This window comes from Dioscorea cayenensis, chromosome 12 (genome assembly GCF_009730915.1).
Source record: "Dioscorea cayenensis subsp. rotundata cultivar TDr96_F1 chromosome 12, TDr96_F1_v2_PseudoChromosome.rev07_lg8_w22 25.fasta, whole genome shotgun sequence".
Classification (NCBI taxonomy): Eukaryota; Viridiplantae; Streptophyta; class Magnoliopsida; order Dioscoreales; family Dioscoreaceae; genus Dioscorea; species Dioscorea cayenensis.
Genome location: NC_052482.1, coordinates 18,142,167 through 18,163,958, shown reverse-complemented (window position 1 = coordinate 18,163,958; position 21,792 = coordinate 18,142,167). Strand labels below are relative to the sequence as shown.

At 33.7% G+C, this 21,792-nt stretch overlaps 4 protein-coding genes across 7 annotated transcripts; 3 read left to right on the top strand and 1 right to left on the bottom strand.

Moving 5' to 3' along the window:
• The first annotated feature begins 1,178 nt into the window (after nucleotides 1-1,178).
• Nucleotides 1,179-5,208, top strand: LOC120272970 (kinesin-like protein KIN-14B). Of its 2 annotated transcripts, none has more exons than XM_039279612.1 (12): nucleotides 1,179-1,474; nucleotides 1,583-1,799; nucleotides 1,879-1,962; nucleotides 2,050-2,217; nucleotides 2,301-2,407; nucleotides 2,477-2,655; nucleotides 2,751-2,912; nucleotides 2,996-3,214; nucleotides 3,304-3,341; nucleotides 3,419-3,546; nucleotides 3,630-4,872; nucleotides 4,964-5,208. In XM_039279612.1, exons 2-12 carry the CDS (start codon nucleotides 1,610-1,612, stop codon nucleotides 5,077-5,079), a joined length of 2,634 nt encoding a protein of 877 aa, XP_039135546.1. In that variant the 5' UTR covers nucleotides 1,179-1,474; nucleotides 1,583-1,609; the 3' UTR covers nucleotides 5,080-5,208. The 2 variants fall into 2 exon arrangements, with proteins under 2 accessions (XP_039135546.1, XP_039135545.1); XM_039279611.1 differs by having other exon boundaries at nucleotides 1,179-1,495.
• Nucleotides 5,209-6,736: 1,528 nt separating this feature from the next.
• On the top strand, nucleotides 6,737-10,275 carry LOC120273850 (transcription factor Pur-alpha 1-like). Of its 3 annotated transcripts, none has more exons than XM_039280578.1 (5): nucleotides 6,737-7,151; nucleotides 7,235-7,280; nucleotides 9,046-9,189; nucleotides 9,278-9,526; nucleotides 9,608-10,275. In XM_039280578.1, exons 1-5 carry the CDS (start codon nucleotides 6,898-6,900, stop codon nucleotides 9,752-9,754), a joined length of 840 nt encoding a protein of 279 aa, XP_039136512.1. In that variant the 5' UTR covers nucleotides 6,737-6,897; the 3' UTR covers nucleotides 9,755-10,275. The 3 variants fall into 3 exon arrangements, with proteins under 3 accessions (XP_039136512.1, XP_039136511.1, XP_039136510.1); XM_039280577.1 differs by having other exon boundaries at nucleotides 6,738-7,149; nucleotides 7,232-7,280; nucleotides 9,281-9,526; XM_039280576.1 differs by having other exon boundaries at nucleotides 6,741-7,149; nucleotides 7,232-7,280.
• A 1,504-nt stretch (nucleotides 10,276-11,779) lies between these two features.
• On the bottom strand, nucleotides 11,780-14,017 carry LOC120273022 (thioredoxin-like 1-2, chloroplastic). The gene is made up of 4 exons (XM_039279660.1): nucleotides 13,677-14,017; nucleotides 12,605-12,781; nucleotides 12,354-12,518; nucleotides 11,780-12,265 (listed from the first exon to the last, which is right to left on the bottom strand). Exons 1-4 carry the CDS (start codon nucleotides 13,917-13,919, stop codon nucleotides 12,017-12,019), a joined length of 834 nt encoding a protein of 277 aa, XP_039135594.1. The 5' UTR covers nucleotides 13,920-14,017; the 3' UTR covers nucleotides 11,780-12,016.
• A 1,057-nt stretch (nucleotides 14,018-15,074) lies between these two features.
• LOC120273981 (mediator of RNA polymerase II transcription subunit 27) lies at nucleotides 15,075-18,901 on the top strand. The gene is made up of 7 exons (XM_039280729.1): nucleotides 15,075-15,428; nucleotides 15,520-15,685; nucleotides 16,017-16,491; nucleotides 17,141-17,200; nucleotides 17,297-17,365; nucleotides 17,527-17,570; nucleotides 17,646-18,901. The coding sequence occupies exons 1-7, from the start codon at nucleotides 15,125-15,127 to the stop codon at nucleotides 17,824-17,826; spliced, it is 1,299 nt and encodes a 432-aa protein (XP_039136663.1). The 5' UTR covers nucleotides 15,075-15,124; the 3' UTR covers nucleotides 17,827-18,901.
• Nucleotides 18,902-21,792: the final 2,891 nt, after the last annotated feature.

Genomic DNA, 21,792 nt, shown 5'->3' with positions numbered 1-21,792 from the left:
AATCTTTATGTATATAAAAAAATATATGTTGGGAGATATCGTATTTTTTACCAGAGCTCTCTTTTATTCCGTGGGTCAGTAACCAATACTATGCCAAAATTTCTTCTTGAAAAACAACATATTCAAAAGATGGCAAATAAATACCAAAATCTCTTAGATAAATAAGTAAATAAATAAATAAATAAATTTGAGATTAAATATAAAAAAAAAAAAAATCTCTTCATGGAATTAAAAGCTTGGACACCTACCAAACCTGCCAAGAAAACAAAAGAGCTGAGCATGAGTAGTAATGAACCAAAAGCACAAAGATGGGTCCCTTCACACTCTTTTGATTTCATTGGACCACACTCAATATCACATGCTTTGATTCAATGTGTCATGTGTCTGGTCCACATACATTAACATTAGTAACTCTTTCATTTTTGACATAAATACCCTTGTAAAAATCTCATTATGTCCATGGCCTCTCACACAGTCAAAATTTCATTACTCTACCATGTAAGGGCAAATATGTAATTTCTCACATTGAGTTTTTACCAATCAAAATTACAATGCTCTTACCATGTTGGGGGAAGAAATATTGTATCATTTTTCACATTGAGATTTTACCAATAAAAAATTTACATGCTCTCAACATATAAGGGTAGAAGTGTCATTTAACACATCGAGATTTTACAAAAATATATCCTTCAAAACTCTAAATAAATATTTCATTTTGACGTAAATACCCCTCTGAAAATCCCATTATCACCTCACACGATCAAAATATACATACCTTAACCACATAAGGGTGGAAATATCATTTTTCACATTGAAATTTTACAAGGATGTATTAGTATACTTCAAAGCCTCTGAATAAGAAGACTTTCATTTTGACATAAATATCCCTATAAAAATCTTATAATTACATATGCATCTCATACAGATGAAATTTCCATACCCCTAACATGAAAGGGTAGAAATGTCATTTTGACTTTGAGATTTTACAAGGGCTGTGTGTATATATATATATATATATATGATTAAAAGCTCTCATCAAGCAAACAAACATCTTCATGCTAATTAGCATAGACCATAATCCTCAGCAATATCCTGCTTGAAGGGGACATAATCAATAATATATATATAAATACATATATAAATAAATACAAGCTCATTGAATGATGTGCATTTATAATGAGATCTAACTTCACAATATTTTTGACATGAAATGAAGGATGTCTTGAAGCAAAGTTTTGAGTGGTTGCAAGCCATTTTCCTTTGTGTTTTCATGTCACTTTGTCTTCAACCTCAAACTCCTTGTGATGTCCCAACTTCTTTTTTTTTTTTAATCATCCTTCATAATTTATAGAATATATATTTATATATATATATATATATACATCAACTTTGTTTTTTCTCATTCAATTCTTTGACTATGAAAATAGACACTGACCTTTCCTTCAAGTATGCAGTGCCAGTATAATTCATTCAAGTAGTTGACATTTCAATTCTGGTTATCTTCTTCTTCTTCTTCTTCTTCTTCTTCTTCTTTCATTTCTGATTGCTGTATAGAAATCATTCAACAGTTATAGTTTTACAGGTTTGTGGAGATCATTAAGAGTTAAGAATGGAGGCCAAGAAGCCGGGGAAATCACTACGAAGATTACCGAAGTCTTTGCAGTCACTTTTAGGCCTCAAGACATATCTAACACCGAAATGGATTGAATCAGTATCTCATATACTCAAGGACTTACCATCTGCTCCTGTTATCGATACCGAAAAAATTGAGAACCATGATTCAGTTTCAAACCTTTGTGGTAGTTTCTTTATGTTACTTGTGTGATTCTTCATTAATCAAATGCAAGTTCTTATTCATTCTTCTGTTATTGGTAATAGGTGATCTTGCTCAGCTTAATAAGTATTTAAATCAGTTGAGTTTGCAGAGGAGACAAGCTTTGAATGAGTTTCTAGATTTAAAAGGTTACAAACAATACATTCATTCATAATTTAGTTATTGAAATACAATACCTGTAAAATAATCGACGATGATTTTTGGTGCTGTTGCAGGAAACATTAGAGTTTTTTGTCGAGTCAGGCCTTTACTTGATGATGAGAGATATTTTGGTTTGAGATCCATAATCAGCTCCGATTCGAGTAATTTGCTGCTGAAAATTTCTGAAACAAAGAGCAAACAATATGCTTTTGACAGGGTTTTTCATCAGCAATCAACTCAAGGTAAATTAAAATGATCAAATTTAGTTGATTCGGTGTCTGAAATACGAAACATTTCTGTTGAAAATTTACATTCAATGTTTCAGAACAAGTCTTTTCGGAGATTGAACCGCTTATTAAATCGGCCTTGGATGGCTACAATGTGTGCATTTTGGCGTATGGCCAGACCGGCACCGGTAAAACTTTTACAATGGTAAGAACAATATCATTGTCCGATCACGTTGTCAATGCATTTCATCGATTACTTGATTATGTGCTCTAGGAAGGTGACAAGGATTCTCTGGGTTTAGTATCAAGAGGAATCAAAGAACTTTTCCGACAAGCACTCGAGAGCAATCTAGAGTACATGTTTACTTTCAGTATGCTTGAAATTTATATGGGTAGACTAAGAGATCTTCTTGTACCTCGAAACAGAAATACGAGAAATCATAATGCACAATGGTGAGTGTTCTGTAAATCATCATCAGCATTCCTTCGGCAATACATATATATGTAGATATAATTTAATTTGTCGATGTTTGGTATTTTGATCACAGCCTTTCGATCCAAATGGATCCCAATGGCGATGTCGATATTGAGAAACTAACATCAGTCAAAGTGAGTGATTTCAACCAAGTGGAAAAACTATACAAATTAGGCACCCAATTAAGATCAACAGCTTCAACCATGTCTAATTCGACATCAAGCCGATCTCATTGGTAATTATCCATAACTGTAGTTAATTACAAACCGATAAAAGTTTCCTATAATAACCGATTCGGCGATTGTATGATCAGAACAGTTTGACGCGCATAACAATAACTTGTATCGGAGAAAATGCAAGACGTAGAGAAACAAGTAAAATGTGGATGGTTGATCTAGGTGGAAGCGAACGTTTACTGAAAACACAAGCAAGCGGAAGACGATTGCAAGAAGGGAAGGCTATAAATTTATCACTCTCGGCACTTGGTGATGTTATTAGTGCACTTCAAAGTAAAAAACATCAACATGTGCCTTACAGGTGAGAAATTTAAACTCATCTATGAATTATGTTTTCGGTAATGAGCAATAATAGCATAATGTTTTTGTCGAAATTCTATGTATTTACAGGAATAGCAAGCTTACACAAGTACTTCGAGACTCACTTGGTAAATAATGCATCTATTTTTCTCTGAATATCATCTTGTTATTGGCTGCTTCTTCTGATGTATAATTGCATTTGCAGAGACGGATTCGAAAACACTTATGCTTGTTCATGTCAGTCCTAAAGAAGAGGATTTATGTGAAACAATTTGCTCTTTAAATTTCGCGATGCGAGTCAAGAGTGTTCATTTAGCCTGTGATGAATCAGCAGTAAAGATTTTGAACCATGATACTATATTCATTTTTGTTGTTTTACATGATTATCGATAAAATGGTACATCGAATTGTGACAGGATGTGAGAGTGAAGAGAGAAGAAACAATGGCTGAACTGCAAGAGAAGTTGAAGTATTATGAAACCAAATGTCGAATTGTCCAAGGAGATATTGACATGCTTAAAGAAAAGCTTCGACGTTTAGACAGAAATAATGAAACTTCATGCATTTCTACTGACACAATGCAGTTTGATATGATAAACAACTGCACACAATGTTATGGATTCGACTACAAATTCAAAAAGCCAACCTGGATTCATGCGTCCGACTTTTTCGAGTCAAAGGAAAATGGGTTTGAATTACCATATGTCAGCAACATCAGTGAAAGAAACCACCAGATGCCTTCGAAGAGGAAGTCATCATCTGTTTATGCTGAATCAGCCGGTGACTTTCAGTCTGACTATGGTTCGGAGTTTAGCATTGTGACAATTAGTGATTGGAAAAATATTGTCGATGATCAGAGTGAATGCAGTCAAAGTGCATCAGAAAAAAGTGAAATTAAAAAGGTTATTCTCCAAGATAGTGAGAAATCAATCAGAGATTCAAGAGCTTCTAGTAGTTCATGTGAAAGCAGTAATGGCAACATGGCTAATTGGCTTGATCTCCAAATGACCAAAAAGACTAGTGTTACTGCAAGTGGGAGGACTAAGAGAGTGCTCGCCATTCGATTCAATGAACAAAATTCAAGCATGATTCAAAGTAAAAATACAAACGATTTTACGAAGCTTAATTCCAATGCATCAATTCAGAAAAAAAATATTGGAGCAGCAGATGCAGAAGCAGATATATCTTTCGACAAAAAGGCAATCGACGAATTAAATTCAAGCATGACACAAAGTAAAACTAAGAATGATTTTATGAAGCTTAATTCCAATGCATCAATTCTGAAAAACAATGGAGCCTCAGATGCAGAAGCAGATGTATCTTTCGACAAAAATGCAACCGACAAATTTAATTCAAGCATGATTCAAAGTAGAAATATGAATGATTTTATGGAACTTAATTCCAATGCATCAATTCAGAAAAGCAATGGAGCTGCAGCTGCAGCTACAGAAGCAGATATATCTGTCGACAAGAAGGCAATCGACGAATTTCTCTACTCTTGTGAGGATGCAGAAATTCAGAAAAGTAATCAAGAACAATCACAAGATCCGGCGACACCGGTACACATTGAAAGTTTCGAGAAACCTTACTTACAATTAGTTCAGTCACAAGTTGAAGTAAATCCCATTGATCAGAATGAAGAGAATCAAAACAAAAAAGGTAAAAATTTCTAGTCAAAACAGATATAGCAAGACATTTATCTGCAACAATTGCATAGACTAACACATTGTTAAATTTAATCTGTGACCAGGTAAACAACAGCAACATCCAAAGATTATTCATATATTATGGACAAGTGCTCTGCTTGGATTGGGAATTACAAGTTTAGGATATGAGCATGATTTCTTCAATGGCTTAATGCTGTAGTAGTGACATTATACTCTATATTAAACATCAAAAGGATTTACAAACATTGTTGGAAAGAAGTAAAAATGTGAAACATCATCATATATTTATGTATATACAACCTGATTTATTGATATATACATAAAAAAATATCAAAGTTTTCTTCACAATTATGTTTGTCACTGATTGAGGTGTGTGTGTGGATGGCAACAGTCATAGAATTGAAGAACATTGAATAATTTTGCTGCATCAAATGCTATACTGATAACACAAATTACAGAGTTTTATATATAAAAAAACTTGATCTTATTCCTCAAATTATAGAAAGAATTCAAATGATTGAGAAGTTGAACATATAAAAAACTAAATAGACAATCATCATCTGGATACTATTGCTTTTACCAAAAAATTACATAGAAAAGTAGGAGATAAGCACAGTTACAGTTAAAAACTTAATGATCAGAGGATTTTATAAGAATTTGCAGCATAATTTTGAATTTTCAGTCATATGATTAAGGTATTGGTAATAGTAATGGAAAGTTTTGCAGAAAAACCCTTTTAGTTTTTGCTAACCAGCTCGCTGCGTGAGCAGTAAAACTCTCGTTTGTAAGTTTATTTTGCACATATACCCTTAAAAACCCACATAATTGTATATTTACTGTAACTACTTTTTACAAGGATAACTTTCTAGAAAACCTCCTGTTAAATTATTTATTTATTTATTTATTTATTTATTATTATTATTATTATTACTTAAAAAAAAGTATCTAATTTAATTAAATTATAAAAAAAAAAATTTGAAAGAGTTTTTAAAGATAAAAAATCATTTACTATGGCAAATAAAATAATATGAGTAATGATATTTTCCTAAATGACGTGGATGTTAAGTTGGCATCCATGTCAACATCCACGTCTATTCTTTCTTTAGTTTTTTTAAAAATTAATTTCTCTTTATTATATAAATTCTAAATTTAAATCTTTAATCGTAAAAGATAAAAGATAAACCTGTAAATGATAACCCTAAAACTCTTTTTCCCTAAACCATAAAGTGGAAATCATAAACTCTAGTAGAGGTTAGTGATTTCCGGTTTAGGTTTTAGGATATTGGATTTAGGATATAGTGTTTAGGATGTAGGGTTTAAGCTTTTAAATTTTTATAGTATAAATTTTGTAGTATTTGGGTTTAAGATTTTAGATATAATTTTATAATATTTTTTTAAAAAAAAAATTTTTTAAAAAATTAAAGGATTTTTAAGGTTTAAATTTGAAGTTTATATAAAAAAAATAATGACATGGATGAGAATGTGGATGATAAGATTGACATTCATATCATTCAGAAAACCTATTCGATAAATCTATTTAGTAAAAATAATATCGCTCAAATAATATATATATATATATATATAGATGGGGTGTATATGCGAGCAAAAAATTTGATCATCCATCATATGCGTTTTCACCCGGTGAAACAAGATTTCTAAAGATTGGGACACATGTTAGGTTATTATTAACCCTTTGCCATTTTGTTATTTTTAAGGGGTGGAAAGTAAAAAAATCCAATTTCTAAAGTACAGTTTTGCGAAAACACCCCTATCAAAAAGAAAATTTACCGAAGCAACAAGTGAACAGAGTAAAAGAGCGCGACATGGTCGGCATGAAGTCGTTAAAAAGCCCGAAGAAGCGATGCCCACCCCCGGTCAAACCCTCATGGCGCCATCCTTCCCACCAAACCCTAACCCTAACCCTAACCCTAACCCTAACCCTAATTCCCACATCTGAGCCTCCGATTCCAATCCTCTCTTCGTCTTCTTTGATTTTCGCTTCTCTTGGTAGGCCTCGATGGATGGAGCAGGAGGGAGCGACGCTGAGCTTCTCTCGAGGACGCTGCAGTTCGAGCACAAACTCTTCTACTTCGATCTGAAGGAGAATCCGCGGGGCCAGTATCTTAAGATCTCCGAGAAGACCTCCGCCACGCGCTGTACCATCATCGTCCCTGCTGATGGCATCGCGTGGTTCCTTGAGCTTTTTGATTATTATGCCAACACTGATGAGCAGGATGCTGTTAATAAGCAACTCAAGCTTGAGACCAAGGTTGGGGCTTTTGCTGATCTTTTTTTGGTTCTTTGGTCTTGGTTTTATTGCGGGGTATTGATTATGGGTGCTTTTTTTTTAGGTGTTTTACTTTCGATATTGGAGAGAATAAGAGGGGGCGATTTCTGAAGGTATTGCTGGATTTTCTTTCTTCTTCTTTTTCCTTTTTTGGTTGAGTTATGAATTTGTTAATTTTTTTGGGTTGATTATTACTGTATGTTTTTAATTGGAAAGGCGCAAGCTTTTCTGTTTTTTGTGAATAGTTTTTTTTGGAAACATCAAATACTGTCTGTTCATTGGAAGATTGCGTTCTAATGAATTGTTATCATTATCTGGGGATTTGTCCATATTCCATATAAATATTGAAGTCTTTGTCTTGATGTTAATTGTATTCTTATTTGACAATTAGATGCGGAGTTACTGCCAAATTTTTGGAAAAAGGAAAAATTTTATTGAGAACACAAATTGTTGTTCGACTTTGTATCATGTGTGAAGATCATTGTTTAGGGAATATATGTGTTCTTTAATTGTATTAAAGGTCCATAGAACATGGGAGATTCTTTACATAGAGAAATTTTGATGTTAAGCTGCTGTACAAATAATTGCTGTGTAATGTAAATTAAATAAAAAAAATTGTTGGGATGAAGAATTTTGTCATGATGTTCCTTAACAATCTGATTATATGTTACAAATAGCCTTGTGCCACTGATTTACAGGTGAAATTGCCGCCTTTGTCCGACACTCTTTTTAATATTTATGGCCTAACATTTTATTCTTTGAATGTTTTGTGCGCTATGATGCTTTCTTTCATCTTCTACTTCACAGTCCATGATACATCTCCAGGCCAATCTCTTAACTTAGTATGCGATAAAGTTTTGGAATGCTTGAAATTTTGATTTTTTACAATTTATGCTAACATCAGTCCTTATGGAAAATGGTTGCTGATTTGCCATGGTAGCCTGGTCTTATAGGAGACTGATTGTGCCTAATTTGTAACACTCTCTCCCTTTCCTTCATTGCTCAAGAGAAATGTCTTAGTTTCGATGGAAAAGGTTTTGTTGGTGAACCTGACTGTTTTATTCATACTCATAATTTTACTATTTTGTCCACTTATATGATGAAAAATTTGTATTGCTTCACTGCATGACATAGCTGTCGAGGCACTCTAATCAGCATTTTGTATTGATGTGGTGATTATCAAAATTCTCCTTTGCAATTCTAGTTCTAGAGCACATGGTCAATGTTACGAGTCCTTTGCTATAGGCGATGCTTAGTTGGTGGGAATAAATGGGTAGAAAATGGAAATAGGACTAATTCTTTCACAAATCTTATTAATTGGACTGATGTAACCATTAATTAGTCTTAGCCATTCATGAGGATAACCCAACCAAACAATAACTTGGAACAGAAATTGGTTTTCTTTGCAAAAACTTTGTTATTAGAGTGATATAATAGGTAATTATTATCAGCCATTGATTGGACTAACGCAGCCACAAACTGGCATTCTTTTAATTAGTTCTTTAACAACTTGGAATAACTTGGTATGGAAGTTTCTCCACAAATACAATCTTTCTTTTTGAAATTACGGATAAACCACTTTCATAAGTAATAGGAAATATAGTTTAACATAGAAGGTTAACAAATTGCATTAGGTAGCTATAATCAACATAAATAAAAGCACATACAAATGCCGACCAGCCGAGTGCTAGACAGATGCCTTAACATCTTAATTAGCATCATGCCAAAACCCAACACACGGTGTTTCCATGATAGTTTTTGCATGCTCAGTTTATTATTTTGTTTAATTTGATAATTTTCTGTCTGCTACAGCAAACTTAGCTTTGCATAACTTTTTAGCACTTGCACAAATATTTGATGAAGCTGCTTGTTAAACAGATCTCAGAAGCATCTGTTAATAGAAATCGCAGCACGATTATTGTTCCTGCAGGGAGCTCTAGTGGAGAAGGGTGGGCTGCATTCAGGAACATATTGCTGGAGATAAATGAGAAAGGCTCACAACTTTTCATGGTACCTGATCAGGTACACATGCTTAGTGAATCTCCTATTAAATCATGATATCTTCAAGATTGTCCATGTGTTCATGGTTTTCCATCCATGTCAATTGCAGCAGCAACATATGGAGCCTTCAGAACGGCTGCCTGGGCTTTCAGATGATGTTGGAGCTGGTTTCATACCCGGCCGTAGCACCCAATTAGCATCTGGATCAGCAGAGCTCAGCGTGGATCGGTTGATTGAATTGCCCCCACAGGATGAAGTCGGAGGATTAGGCACGTCAAAAGTGATGCGGGCAGATCAAAAGCGATTCTTCTTTGATTTAGGTAGCAACAACAGGGGTGATTTTCTGAGGATATCAGAGGTATGATGCAACCAATAAACTTTCACCATCTCGATTGTGAATGGTGACATCATGACCGACCTGATTCTTATACAAATGCAGGTTGCAGGAGCAGACCGCTCATCCATCATCCTACCACTTTCTGGGCTCAGGCAGTTCCATGAAGTAATTGGCCATTTTGTGGAGATAACCAAAGATAGACTTGAAGGTTTAACAAGCGTGAATGTCCGGAATGTGGATCAGAGATAATCAATCAGTTTGGTTTTCATGGCATGAAGCATACCTTTGTTCTATTCTAATTTGCAGTTATGGATAATAACCAGTCCCTGTTCGAAGCTGGAGAACATGTAAGCTACCGCCTTGATCTCTCCTCGAAGAAGAAATAACAGAGACAACGTATAATTTCCAGCATCTTCATCGTTCAGTGGTGTGTAAATCTCCTCAATTCATCATATCATGCCTCCGAATAATGAAGCCATAAACTTCACCGGTAAATGGCCGTGTTTTACTTAGTCTGAGGATGAGTTTTAGTGGGCTTTTTAAGTTTGTGTAAGCTATTACTAGACATATCTCTGCAACATATATATCTGGTTGTGTTCTACTTATTTCTTGTTTCCCAGGTTTGATTTCTCCAAGCAACAAGTTTAAGTTTATCTATCTCTATTTAGCAAATTGTTGCATCAGAAAAATTTGGAGTGGTTATGTTTTTTTAAAGAGCCTTTTGTTTCATGGTAATATGTCATTACCACGTAACGAGATTACCATGGTAATATGGGTGAGAATGTTATATAGTTGGGAATAATGTGATAATTTGATATAATCATTTTTGGTTAGGGAACTACTTTCATTCGAGATATAGATTCATTTATTGTGTTTTGAGTTCAGTCATGCTAGTAATCAATTTGGTAAAATATAAAAAATCTAAAAATATCTTCATTTGACAGGGTATGAGTGACCCATCAGCCGGCTTCGTTTGTGGTTACTCTCTTAACCAAAGCGTTCTAATCTTTTCGATCCATTTTCTCACAAGCTTCTTCTTTTCCATCAGGGTTTAGATGGGAGTTTGATTTCCCATGGTTTTTTTATACTAAGCGGGATGAGGATTTTGATTTGGAGCTGTGATTTTTATTCAAAAATCTTTTTTTTTCCTTTTTATTTTTGTTGGTTTTTGTTGGATTTAAATTTGTGAGAGGTGGGATGTTTTCCATGCTGGGAATTGGAGGAGGAGAAGTTTAATGGTGTGAGTGTCAAGATTGAAAAGAAGGTAAGAAAAAAGAGGAAATAAAAAATGTTTTTTTTTATTTTGTATTCTGTGTTTTTTTTAAATTATTTTAATATATATATATATATATATTTAAATAAAAAAATTATGAGATCATTCAAGATAAACATTAAATTTGGTAGTAATATGATATTATTAATCTAATTATCACCTGTGTAATACTAAACATGATGATATTTTTAGATTAAAACATAATACTTGATAATTTTTTACATTACCGCAAACCAATATTGATATTCTCACAGGAAACATTGAATTTATGCACTCAAAAAATTCTTAAAAAAATTCAATGAATCCACCCACATTCTTTGATGATGAAGCTGTGAATGGGATACATTGAAATGGACAATCAAAGGAAACATATGAAAAGGGTGTGTGTGTCTGTAATCAATGATGTAATAAAACATATAATATAACAACATTAGCAAGGAATCTTATCAAAATGGAGGGGTCCAATTGCATTCAATTCTCATCTTCTGGAGAAACATAAAAGATAAACATGAGTCAGCTTTGAAAATAATACATTTATTTTTGAATGTATCAGAATTGTTTTGATTTGACATGGGACATGGCCTTGTGTTCATTTTTTCAATTAATTCAGGCTCTGTTTTAACATATATAATCCTACACTACAATCTTACAATTAGATATTATATTTCATGGTTGTCATGAGTATGACATTTCATGTCTAATATTAAATATCATATCAAATTTATTTATTTATTTATTTATTTTTTTTGCCAACTCTTAAAATGGCAAATTGGCAATAATTCTCTAATAATATCATCAATTTGTCAAAGTTAAACAGTACTGAATAATACTATTTTTATTTATATAAAAAATTCGCTTATCGCCTATTATTAAAAAAAAATTGTCAAAGTTAAAACTAAAGAAATTAATTTTTGCCAACCTATTTGTTTGAACTTTGAATTCATTTCTCATAAAAGAAAAGAAATAAGAAATAAGAAATTAAAAACATCAGACAATATACATTGATAACAATACTGATTCAATCACATACATCATTACTATTCACTCATACAATGACATACAAAGACATAATAATACACTCAAAATCCAAATTCTTCTCACCTTACCATTAATCATACAACCATTTAATCAGGCCATAAACCTCAAAAAACAAGCTAACAGCCTGCAATGGTTATCAAACATTGATACTCAATTTGTACAACAATGTACACCAGGGATAACTTTCTAAAGCTAAGCCATCACCTTACAAGAGCTTCTTCTTTGCTCTCAGACTCCGTCGATTTCAAGCCTCTCGACGCCGTAACAACAAACTCTTCATGATTTAAACCAGATAATTGTTCAACAGGCATTGGTTTCTTCGTATATCTAAACGATAAATCTTTGTTCGAAGCCAATGCCATGAGTTCTGATTCTTCCAAGCCTTTAGCCGGTCCAAGGCTACACCGTTCCGTGCCGTGCTTGGCCAATGCATCCTTGAACTTCTTAATCTGTAAATTTAACCAAAATCAAATTAATCACAATGGCATCGATATATATGTATATATATATCAAGAGGAGATGTTAAGGTTAAATTACAGTTGCATTGGTGCAGCTAAAGTTGCAAAGGCGACCTTGAGCTCCTCTGTAAAATCGAAAGAAGGGAAGGACATGAACATTCAAACTATAACACATGGATTTATGTATCTCATAGTTCACTTGCAGAAATGTGATTTCCGGGTTCATCTCTGCAAATTGGCAAATCTGCAAGAGAAAAAGAATTTTAATCTCTTGATCAATTCAAGACAGTAAAAAGGCGGAAACTTTCAGTGTGTGTGTGTTAAGTTTACCTTTGGATGGAGAGCTTTGCAGCCTCCACAACCATGGGAGAAGAAATCGACGATAATAAGCTTGTTTTCTCCATTCAGTAAGGAATCAACAAGATCTTGTGCTGATTGTATTTCCTTCATGTTTGGCTGCAGTCCTTTCTCCCACCATTTTAATCCTTTTCCAATGGATAGGTTCATCTGCAAGTCAAGATAAGAATTTCAGAAAACCATTTCAAAAGTTTGATTTTGAAATAGTAACACACAAAATTCATAAAATAGTTTGGCAAACAATTTCACAGCTTTAATTTTGAGATAAGGACAGCCAAAAATCTTTAGGAAGAAAAACAAAAAAGGTCCAGCAAAACATTTCAAATATTCAATTTGGAAATAGAACACCGGAAAAACAAAAATCATAGAAAGTTCTGCAAATCAAGGTAAAACTTTAAGCAAAACATTTCAAAGCTTCAATTTTTGAAAAAGATATCCAAAAACCAAAAAAAAGTTCCGCAAATCAAAGTATAACTTTCAGCAAAAGATTAAGAGCACAAAAAAATCATAAAAAGTTCTGCAAATCAAAGTAAAACCTTCAGCAAAGCATTTCAAAGCTGCAATTTTGACATAGAGCACCCAAAAATCCAGAGAAGTTCTGCAAATCAAAGTAAAACCTTCAGCAAACCATTTCAAAACTTTAATATTAAATTTCAAGCAAGTTTCAAACATTCTTTTTGAATCTTCAAATAGAAAAACTTCATATTTCCCCCTGAAGAACACCAAAAGCTTATCCAGAGTATAATTTTCCCCCAAATTTAATAAGCAAAAAAATTCAAAAATTAAAAGTAAATCCATTTTAAAACCTCAATTTTGAAATACAACACCTAAAAAAACCCCAAAATTCAACAAATCAAAGTAGACTCCTCAGCAAAACATTTCAAAAATTGAAATTTAAAGCAAGTCTCAAACACTCGTCCAAAAATAAAATTTCAGCCTCAAATTAACAAGAAAAAGGCTGAATTGAAGAGAACGTAGCAAAGATCACACAAATTAATAAGAAAAACAAAAATTAAAAAAATTTAAATTTGAAGCAACTGCAAACCTTAACATGAAGACCATCAACACGCCCTTTCAAAGCCTCCCCTCTCCGATCCCCAAAAACCAATTTCTCTCCCAGAAACCCACTCCTCCTCAAAGAAGAAGAACTCAAAGACCTAAAACTCGGAGACGCCGACGAAGAACGGCGACACGCCACCAAAGACGGCTTTCTCTTCGGCAAAGGAGACGCAGACCGACGACCCCCGCATGGCGCAACGAGCTTGCTCTGACCCAACGCTTCCGCCATTGATCCCAAAGATCGAAGCTTTCCTTCAACCCAAGCAAGATAAGGTTTGAAAAATGGAATTTTGAAAGGAAAAAACGCAGAAATTGAGACAAAAAAAGGTGCCATTTTTCTCTCCTTTTTATCTTTGAAGCAATGGTCGTAGCCTTGCCCGAAGAACAGGGATCGCTAGATGTGCGGCTGATGCGATATCCACGTGGCAAACGCGGTTACGATGAACGGCTCATGTTCTTTGCTTATCTTTCTCTCTAACCGGATAAAAAAAAGAAGAAAAAGGTTCGCCACGTCAGCATTCAAACCAATCAATGATAAATACCAGCCGACAAAATAGTGGATAAATAAATTTATTATTAATTTCTTTTTTTCATATTTTTACCCATCTAATTAATATCCATACAACCAATAATATCTTTGAAAAAATATCAGAAATATAGTTATTATTCTTGAGTTAAATTATTTTTAGTATTAAGTTATTTGATTAGAAAAAAATAAAAAAATAATTATTATGTAAATAAATAAATTTCTATTTTATAACTTATTATAATACAAAATATAAAAAATTTTCAAAAGCAAATATATAACTCGTATAGATGAATATTAAATATTAACAACCATGATAACGTAGTGGTATGTTACTTGAGACGTATACATGATAAAAATGTAATTGTCCCATGTGATATCTAGCCGAGTTAATAAATTTTTAGAGGTCATTAAGTCACCGTAACCGGTGCATCTCTATATCTTATACTGTTCCTTGATACTCTATTGTGAGATCGATACTTATAGCTTTTGTAAAAAAAATTAAATATTTTATAATTTTTTATAAATATTTATCAATATATATATATATATATAAATTAAGGAAAGTAATCATACTCTTTGGATACTTTCAACTTTACAGATGGTCTATATATTTATATATTAAGTTTTTAATTGAAATTTGCTTATCCACTTTTATTCCAAAAATAAAATATAATAATAAGAAAGAAAAGTTGACCAAAAGTTTATCCACCTTTTTTTAAAAAAATTGACAAAAAATAGGGATAAATGGGTATAGGAACTAATTAGTCAGAAGAAAATAATTTGGGGACTAATAATTAATTTAACCGATCTATTTACAATTTAGCCCACATATGTTAAGAAATTACGCATTTATTGAGTTTTTGGTCACTGGAGTAGATTGAGAGAGAACTCGGAGAAGCTCGGTTATGCAGCAACCGCAGTCATCGGCGCCGGCGCCGGCGCCGTCGCAAGATCAAAGGCTGAATTCCAGCGGCGGTGATGGGGAAGAAGCAGCGGAGGCGCCGCCCAAGCAGGTGGCGCTGGCCATGGACCGGCTGTCGCGCGCCGCGCGGCTGATTGCAGACGTCCGGCTCGGCGCCGACCATCTTCTCGAGGCCCTCTTTCTTGCTGCCGCCGATGCCCCCCGGCACCAGTGCAACAAGGCGGTGCAGCTCATTGTCAAGGAGGAGACCTCCATGCGCAATCACTTTAACGAACTCCGTGCCCTAGGTTTGTCAATCTGTTTCTCTTGGTCTTGATCTTATTAGGGTTAGGGTTTCTGTAAATTTGGCGATAACTTTTTGATTGTTGTTGTGGTTAGGGAAGCAATTGGAGGAATCTGGGGTTTTGAATGGATCTTTGAAATCTCGGGGGAATTCATGGGGTTTGCATATGCCTCTGGTTTGCCCGGATGGTGCTGTTGTTGCTTATGCTTGGAAACGGCAGCTCGCAGGCCAAGCCGGCGCATCGGCTGTGGACAGGACTAGGTTTGCTTTACTGATGATTTTTATGAACTTTTTATTCTGTTCAAAAGTATTGATTGTTATCTGTTTATACATGGAGTTGATGAATATCGCAATGCTATTTTACCTCATTGAGTTAGCAAAGAGTTCTGCACCATTTCCTCTAATTTATTTTAAAAAATGATCAATGCTTCATGAACTTGGATTCATTTGGACTATAATAGTTGAACTAGAGTATCTGCTTTAATTCTCTGACCTATCCATTAATTTTGCTGTTCTCCACATAATTGCAAAGCCGAAAGAATAGTTAAGAGGTCAAATGCTTGTGCTTGATGACATTGTTTCGTTGTTATAGATTAGCTCTAAAGGCATTTACTGATCAAAAGAGGCGGTTTTTTCCTCACCTTGAAGAGGAACCCTTGGGGCAAGCTTGTGATGGGGATGTTGGAGTTGCCAAGAAGCATTGTGGTTCTCGACAATTGTCCATGTTTCACAGAGAGGAACATAGTGAAGAAAAGAAGTTGTCTGATATCTTGATGAATGCGGAACATGAAGTACCCAACATGAGAATCTTCACATACCAGCGCCTTGATTGGTTGAAAAGAGCTTCCTCATTGTCTTCTTCTGCAAATGATAATTCACTGGACCCATCGAAGGAACAGAATGTTGTTAATCATGCAAAACTAAGATCAGGTTCACTAATTGCTGCAACTGCAGATCAGATTGCTGTCATTGAGATGTTAGTGCCTTCTGTTTTTAGGGCAGTTGTGTCATTGCATCCAGCTGGATCTACAAACCCTGATGCAGTTGCATTCTTCTCTCCTGATGAGGTAAATTGCTTTGAAGATATTTTGACCACAAAGGCATTGTGTATTTAGTTTCCTTTTTGAACTGCATTCATTGAATTGTTCCTCTCCAAATTCTCGTCTTCTTAATGGCTGTGTGTCTATGCATGTATATATTCCTCATATTCTTCATTCTCATCTGATTCTGCCCAATCTACTTGTTATTTTGTGTTCAACTGTAGCTCATTATAATAGTGTGTATATCTGTATGCATGCATTCCTTATATTCTTCCTACTGATCTAATTTCCTGCTATTGGTTCGTCTGACCCACTATAACTTTGTCGTTAATAATAATATAGTGGCTGTCTGCATCTTAAATGGTGTATTTGTTAGGTCATATGTGAATGTACCCTTTGGTTACTTGTGGACAAAATTTTGTAGTTGTTCATTCCTCAGCTCTCCATATTTTGCTTTCGTGTTAGTTTTGATGTTATTTGTTATCTCCTTTGTCCATCTGTCCAGGAGCACTCTAATTGGCTTTGACGATCTGTTATTTTTGATAAAGACTTTTCTCCCTTCAAGTGACCTATAATGCCTATAGTGGACCATTGCACTGATACATGCCCTACAGCAGTGCATACTATAAGTTTGCTTTGGTATTTTATTACTTTCCTGTTGTCTTTGATTTCCTAGGGAGGTGATTATGTTCACGCTAGAGGTTCCTCTGTTCATCATGTTTTCAGGCATATTACGGTAATTGATGCTGCTGATACTTTTCTTGTCTTTCACTTATTTAGGCACAGTAAAAGCTTGGCTAATTAAGAAAAAAAGTAAATTTTCATTTTTCAGGAATATGCTGATAAGGCGTTGCAGCATTTTAATAGTGTGGAAACTAATACGTCATTTCCTTTGCTTTTGGTACTAATCTTGCTCCACCTTATAGCTTCTTGCATATGTTTCTGTTGCTGGAAATTCAATTCTAGCATTGTTCCAATCACTCTGTCTTCTCTTATATATTCCTTCTTGTTTGGCCTTGTCTTTTCTAGTTATATTGAGAATTATTTTCTTTCTTTTTCCAGCATTGGATCTACAATTATCAAACACTGTTTTCCAAGAATTGCAGGTAAGACTAGTATTCTATGTTTGTACCTGTCTGATGGTTATACAGATTGGAAAACATAATCTCTGTGTGATGCAGTAAATGTGGGCGCCTTCTAATGATGGATAAGTCCTTAGCTTTGCTCATGCCTCCTGTGTACCGTCCCTATCGGCAAATTGCTACTGCCAACTTTAACTCAGTTCAATCAACAATATCAGCTACAGATCATACAGAGCTCAATACTGCATTTCATATTGGATGTTATTCTGAAGAAGGATAGTAATGCTGGTCTGATGCCTCAACTTTTCTGCTCAACTGACTACATGTGGTTATTGATAGTTTCTATTGCCCTAGTAAGCATCCTTTGTTTTGTTGAATTTATATTAAATTTTGTAAGCCAATCCTTCAGGCTAAGTGTTAAAAATGGTTCAAAAATACGTGTACACTTCTGCTAGTTCTCTTGCACCAGTTTCTGTTGCACCAGTTTCTGTCATGCTGACAAAACATTTTGAGGTCAAGTATTACTGGTGGACAAAATTTTTGTCATGTTGGTTTCATCGTATATAATGTGAAATTTCCTCACTTACACTCTTTCAGAAATTGCTGGTTGCCAACTCATGATGTATGATATTCCATGTCTGGGATTGAATTATCTTGGTTTGTGGAAGTAGTTTGGTTTTTTGTGTATTCACCTACAATGGGCTTTTTTTAAAAGAATTTGTTTTCTGTTCTTTCAGGGCTTGTTGTAGTGATCAGTTTGAATTATAATTATGACTCAATAGTTTACACAAAATGAGAGTCCCCCTCTCATCCCAACTTTGTTCCAATTTTTCCAATAGTAGTCTTTGATGGAATCAAAGTCTTGTGAATTGAATTTCTCACAATGTGTTCAATGTTCCCCACTCCATGCTTGTTTGCTAATCAGTGTATTCCATGAATTTGGATGTCAGGTGCTCCTGAAAGGAAGAATATGAGTCCACAATTGTGAGGTTTTTTTTTTTAATTAAGATTGATGGCTTAAATAAATGATCCTTTTAATATATTGGTTGTCTGGATTCACCGGCAATGATAGGTTTTTGGCAAGAGATCCTTTGATTTATTTTTGTATCAGGAAAAAGAACGATAAGAAATTTCTCTCCTTTGCTTCAACCGTGTTGTTTGGCAACTTTGGACAAAAGAAGGGATTCAGCTTGCAACCTAATAATTACTTCTGAAGAACCACGGTTTGGATGGATTTTAAATACTCCAGAAGAGTTCGGGGTTTTTTTGTAATAAATTCTAATTTATTCTGGATAAGTTGCAAAGTTTTGTGTGCAATGTTACTGCTATCTGATAAATGCATCATCCTTCTATGATTGAATGCTATTGCATTTTGCTTTTATTGATGTGTGTACAGCTCTCAAAGGACAGGCTTGGTTGGAGTGAAACGCTTGCCAAAGGTGTAATAGAGCCAGCGTTGAAATTGTAGATTTAATGGATATCATAATTATAGTAATCATTTGATGATGGTACACCTTAACTAGTGCACTCATTGAAAACAAATGTAGGTAGTTACCATACTCTGTTCTGCCACTTTGTAGTTGTTCATTTGGAAATATTACTCTTCAAGATGCTTCATCCTTTTTATCATCTGAGTTGTTAAATATCCTTTTATGCAATAGTTACTCCTTTTCTTGTAGAGTAGAATGATGATTTTGTGCCTAACAAAGCAAATAAAAAATTCTATGGATTATTGATGATTTAATCTATATATGTTCATGCCTGTTGTTTCAGATTGATACAGTGGATTCTGGAAAGGAAACAAGGTAAATTGCTATCTGATTCTTAAGGAAGCGATAATCAGTACATATTGTTTATGCCCGAAATCTCATTAGATGAAAACTTATGTTATGTCATTTTGCCTATGTGATCATGCCCATGATCCCCAACCTTTTGTTGTAGAAAAAACAAGATGGGGATATTTTATCCTTCTTTGAAGTTTTGAACACATAGGAGATTGTTTTTTTATGTGCATATTTTGACAGTATTCCCACCAATGACTGTAAAAACTGATTAAAAAGAATTTTCTCCCATAGGCTAGACCTATACTTACTTGTTAGTGTTCATTTCTTGTTATTCTTGTTGCATTGTCTGCTTGTTTTTGCTGTGAGAACTCTTTTAAGTTTTTAAGTTATTGCAAATGTACATTTAGGAAGCATTCTCCTATGCAAGTTTTGTCTTCATAACAAATAAGAGTGCCAATGAGTCTACTCTTGTTGACAAGGTTTTATTGTCGTTTGAAAGTAGCCAAGTATTCGGAATTACTACTTTGTCAACATCTGTTTTGTTTTGCAAATGTTCATCAAACTTTTGTAGTATTTACTTTTGTCAACATCTTGATTTATTTTACTTTGGATGAGGCAGTCAAAGATTGAATATACATATACACTTGCATCTTTAATTTAGTGTGTTAATCATATTCTTTGTTTAGAAACAGTTGATCACTTGCCTATGCTTTAGCCATTTTTTTTCATTAAATCTTAGTTTGAAAAATAACCACTGTCTGTTTATTTTTATTATTATTATTATTATTATTATTATTATTATTATTCTCTGGTGCTCAAGAAGCTGTACTGTACTCTTGCTACCCATTGTTTCTTGAGGCTGAGATGATTCTTTCTTGGGAAAGCATTCAAAACAAATTGTCTCCATTTCTATATCTTATGTTTTTACTTTTGTTGGCAACTTATTTGGGTGAACATTTCTTGCAAGTTTATATAAAATGAGTGCCTTACAATCTGCAATTTTTTTAATTTTTTTCTTCTTTTTTTATTAAAAAAAGGGAATTCATTGCATATGCTGACACTTTGGATTTTAGATGTGTATGAACTTACCTGGAGACACTTTCAATGTTCTTGATCTGCAGAAATTGTAGCTTTTCATTAATTTTTGAATGTTATATATTTTTATTATTATTTATTTATTTATTTATTTATTTTTCATGTATATCCAAAAAAACCCTACTGAACTTAGTTTTGTCTTCTGAGTTTCAGTGACTTTGAAGTTCATAATGAACATATATTTTTACTCATGCTTCAACTAGCCAGATTGATTTTTTTTTCTCTAAAAACCTGAATGATTTATTGCCTTTATCATACTGATCATTACTAGTGATACTGTTGATTGTCTCAGCCAGATGAATCGCTATGTATTTAGTTGTGTTAGAATACAAACTGAACACATTATTTAGGCCTATTTTATTCTAAATGTTTAACACCAATAGGATCGAAAAACTAGGTTTCGAATGTAAGCTTATTTTACTAAGCAAATTATAAATAAACCTTCTCATTCAGGCAATTTATTGGACTATTTGGCTTGAACAGAAAGAATCTCATTTTTCTCTAGTATAACATTATCGCATCTTACAACTATTTGCAAAATTGATCACATGTTTATTGCGTGGGTGATTGCAGCCCTGAACTCTTGGAATACTGAACTTAAGGCAATCAATCCGATATTTTGTTTCTCAGTTATTCATATAATCTTTTTATCCACTCCCAATAGATTCATAGTTTCTTTTGGCTTTTAGATTATTTATCCTTTTAAAGTTTTTTTTGTTTTACAATTGTGTTCTATTTATTACTCATTTTTTCATTATTTATGTACTACTTTCATTTTGAATAAATTACAATTATATATATATATATATATATTTAAATTCATATTTTACAAATTAATTATAAATGATCTAAAATTTGAGACAGAGTTCTATATCCATATAAGTGATGGGCATATTTCCCTATCAAGCCGATCTTTTGGAGTTCGACCACGTCATCACTTATGTAGTACTACATAACCAGTTATCCTCACCATCACCATCACATTCTTGTCATTTACATTATGGACGTCTTCTACATACATATTACATAGACATGGTAATCATCTTCCACATCAAACCAAAGCAAACAGGTTAATTAGGCAAACGTTAATTGCTTATGTTTTTTCCTTCCAACTTCTATTATTTACATTGCTAAATTCTCACAGTACTCAAAACCATCATCATCATCATTCTTGTCATTACATCATTGTTTTATACTTCAATATCTTGTGTTCTTTTCCTTTGTTTTCCTTTACTACATGCGCCGCATTTTTATATTTAAAAAGCAAACTCAAGGGACCTTTAAACCCACACTAGTCATGTACTATTTAGATATATATAAACAGGGATAATTTCCGTGGGACATATTTTTTCTGTATGTCAAAATAT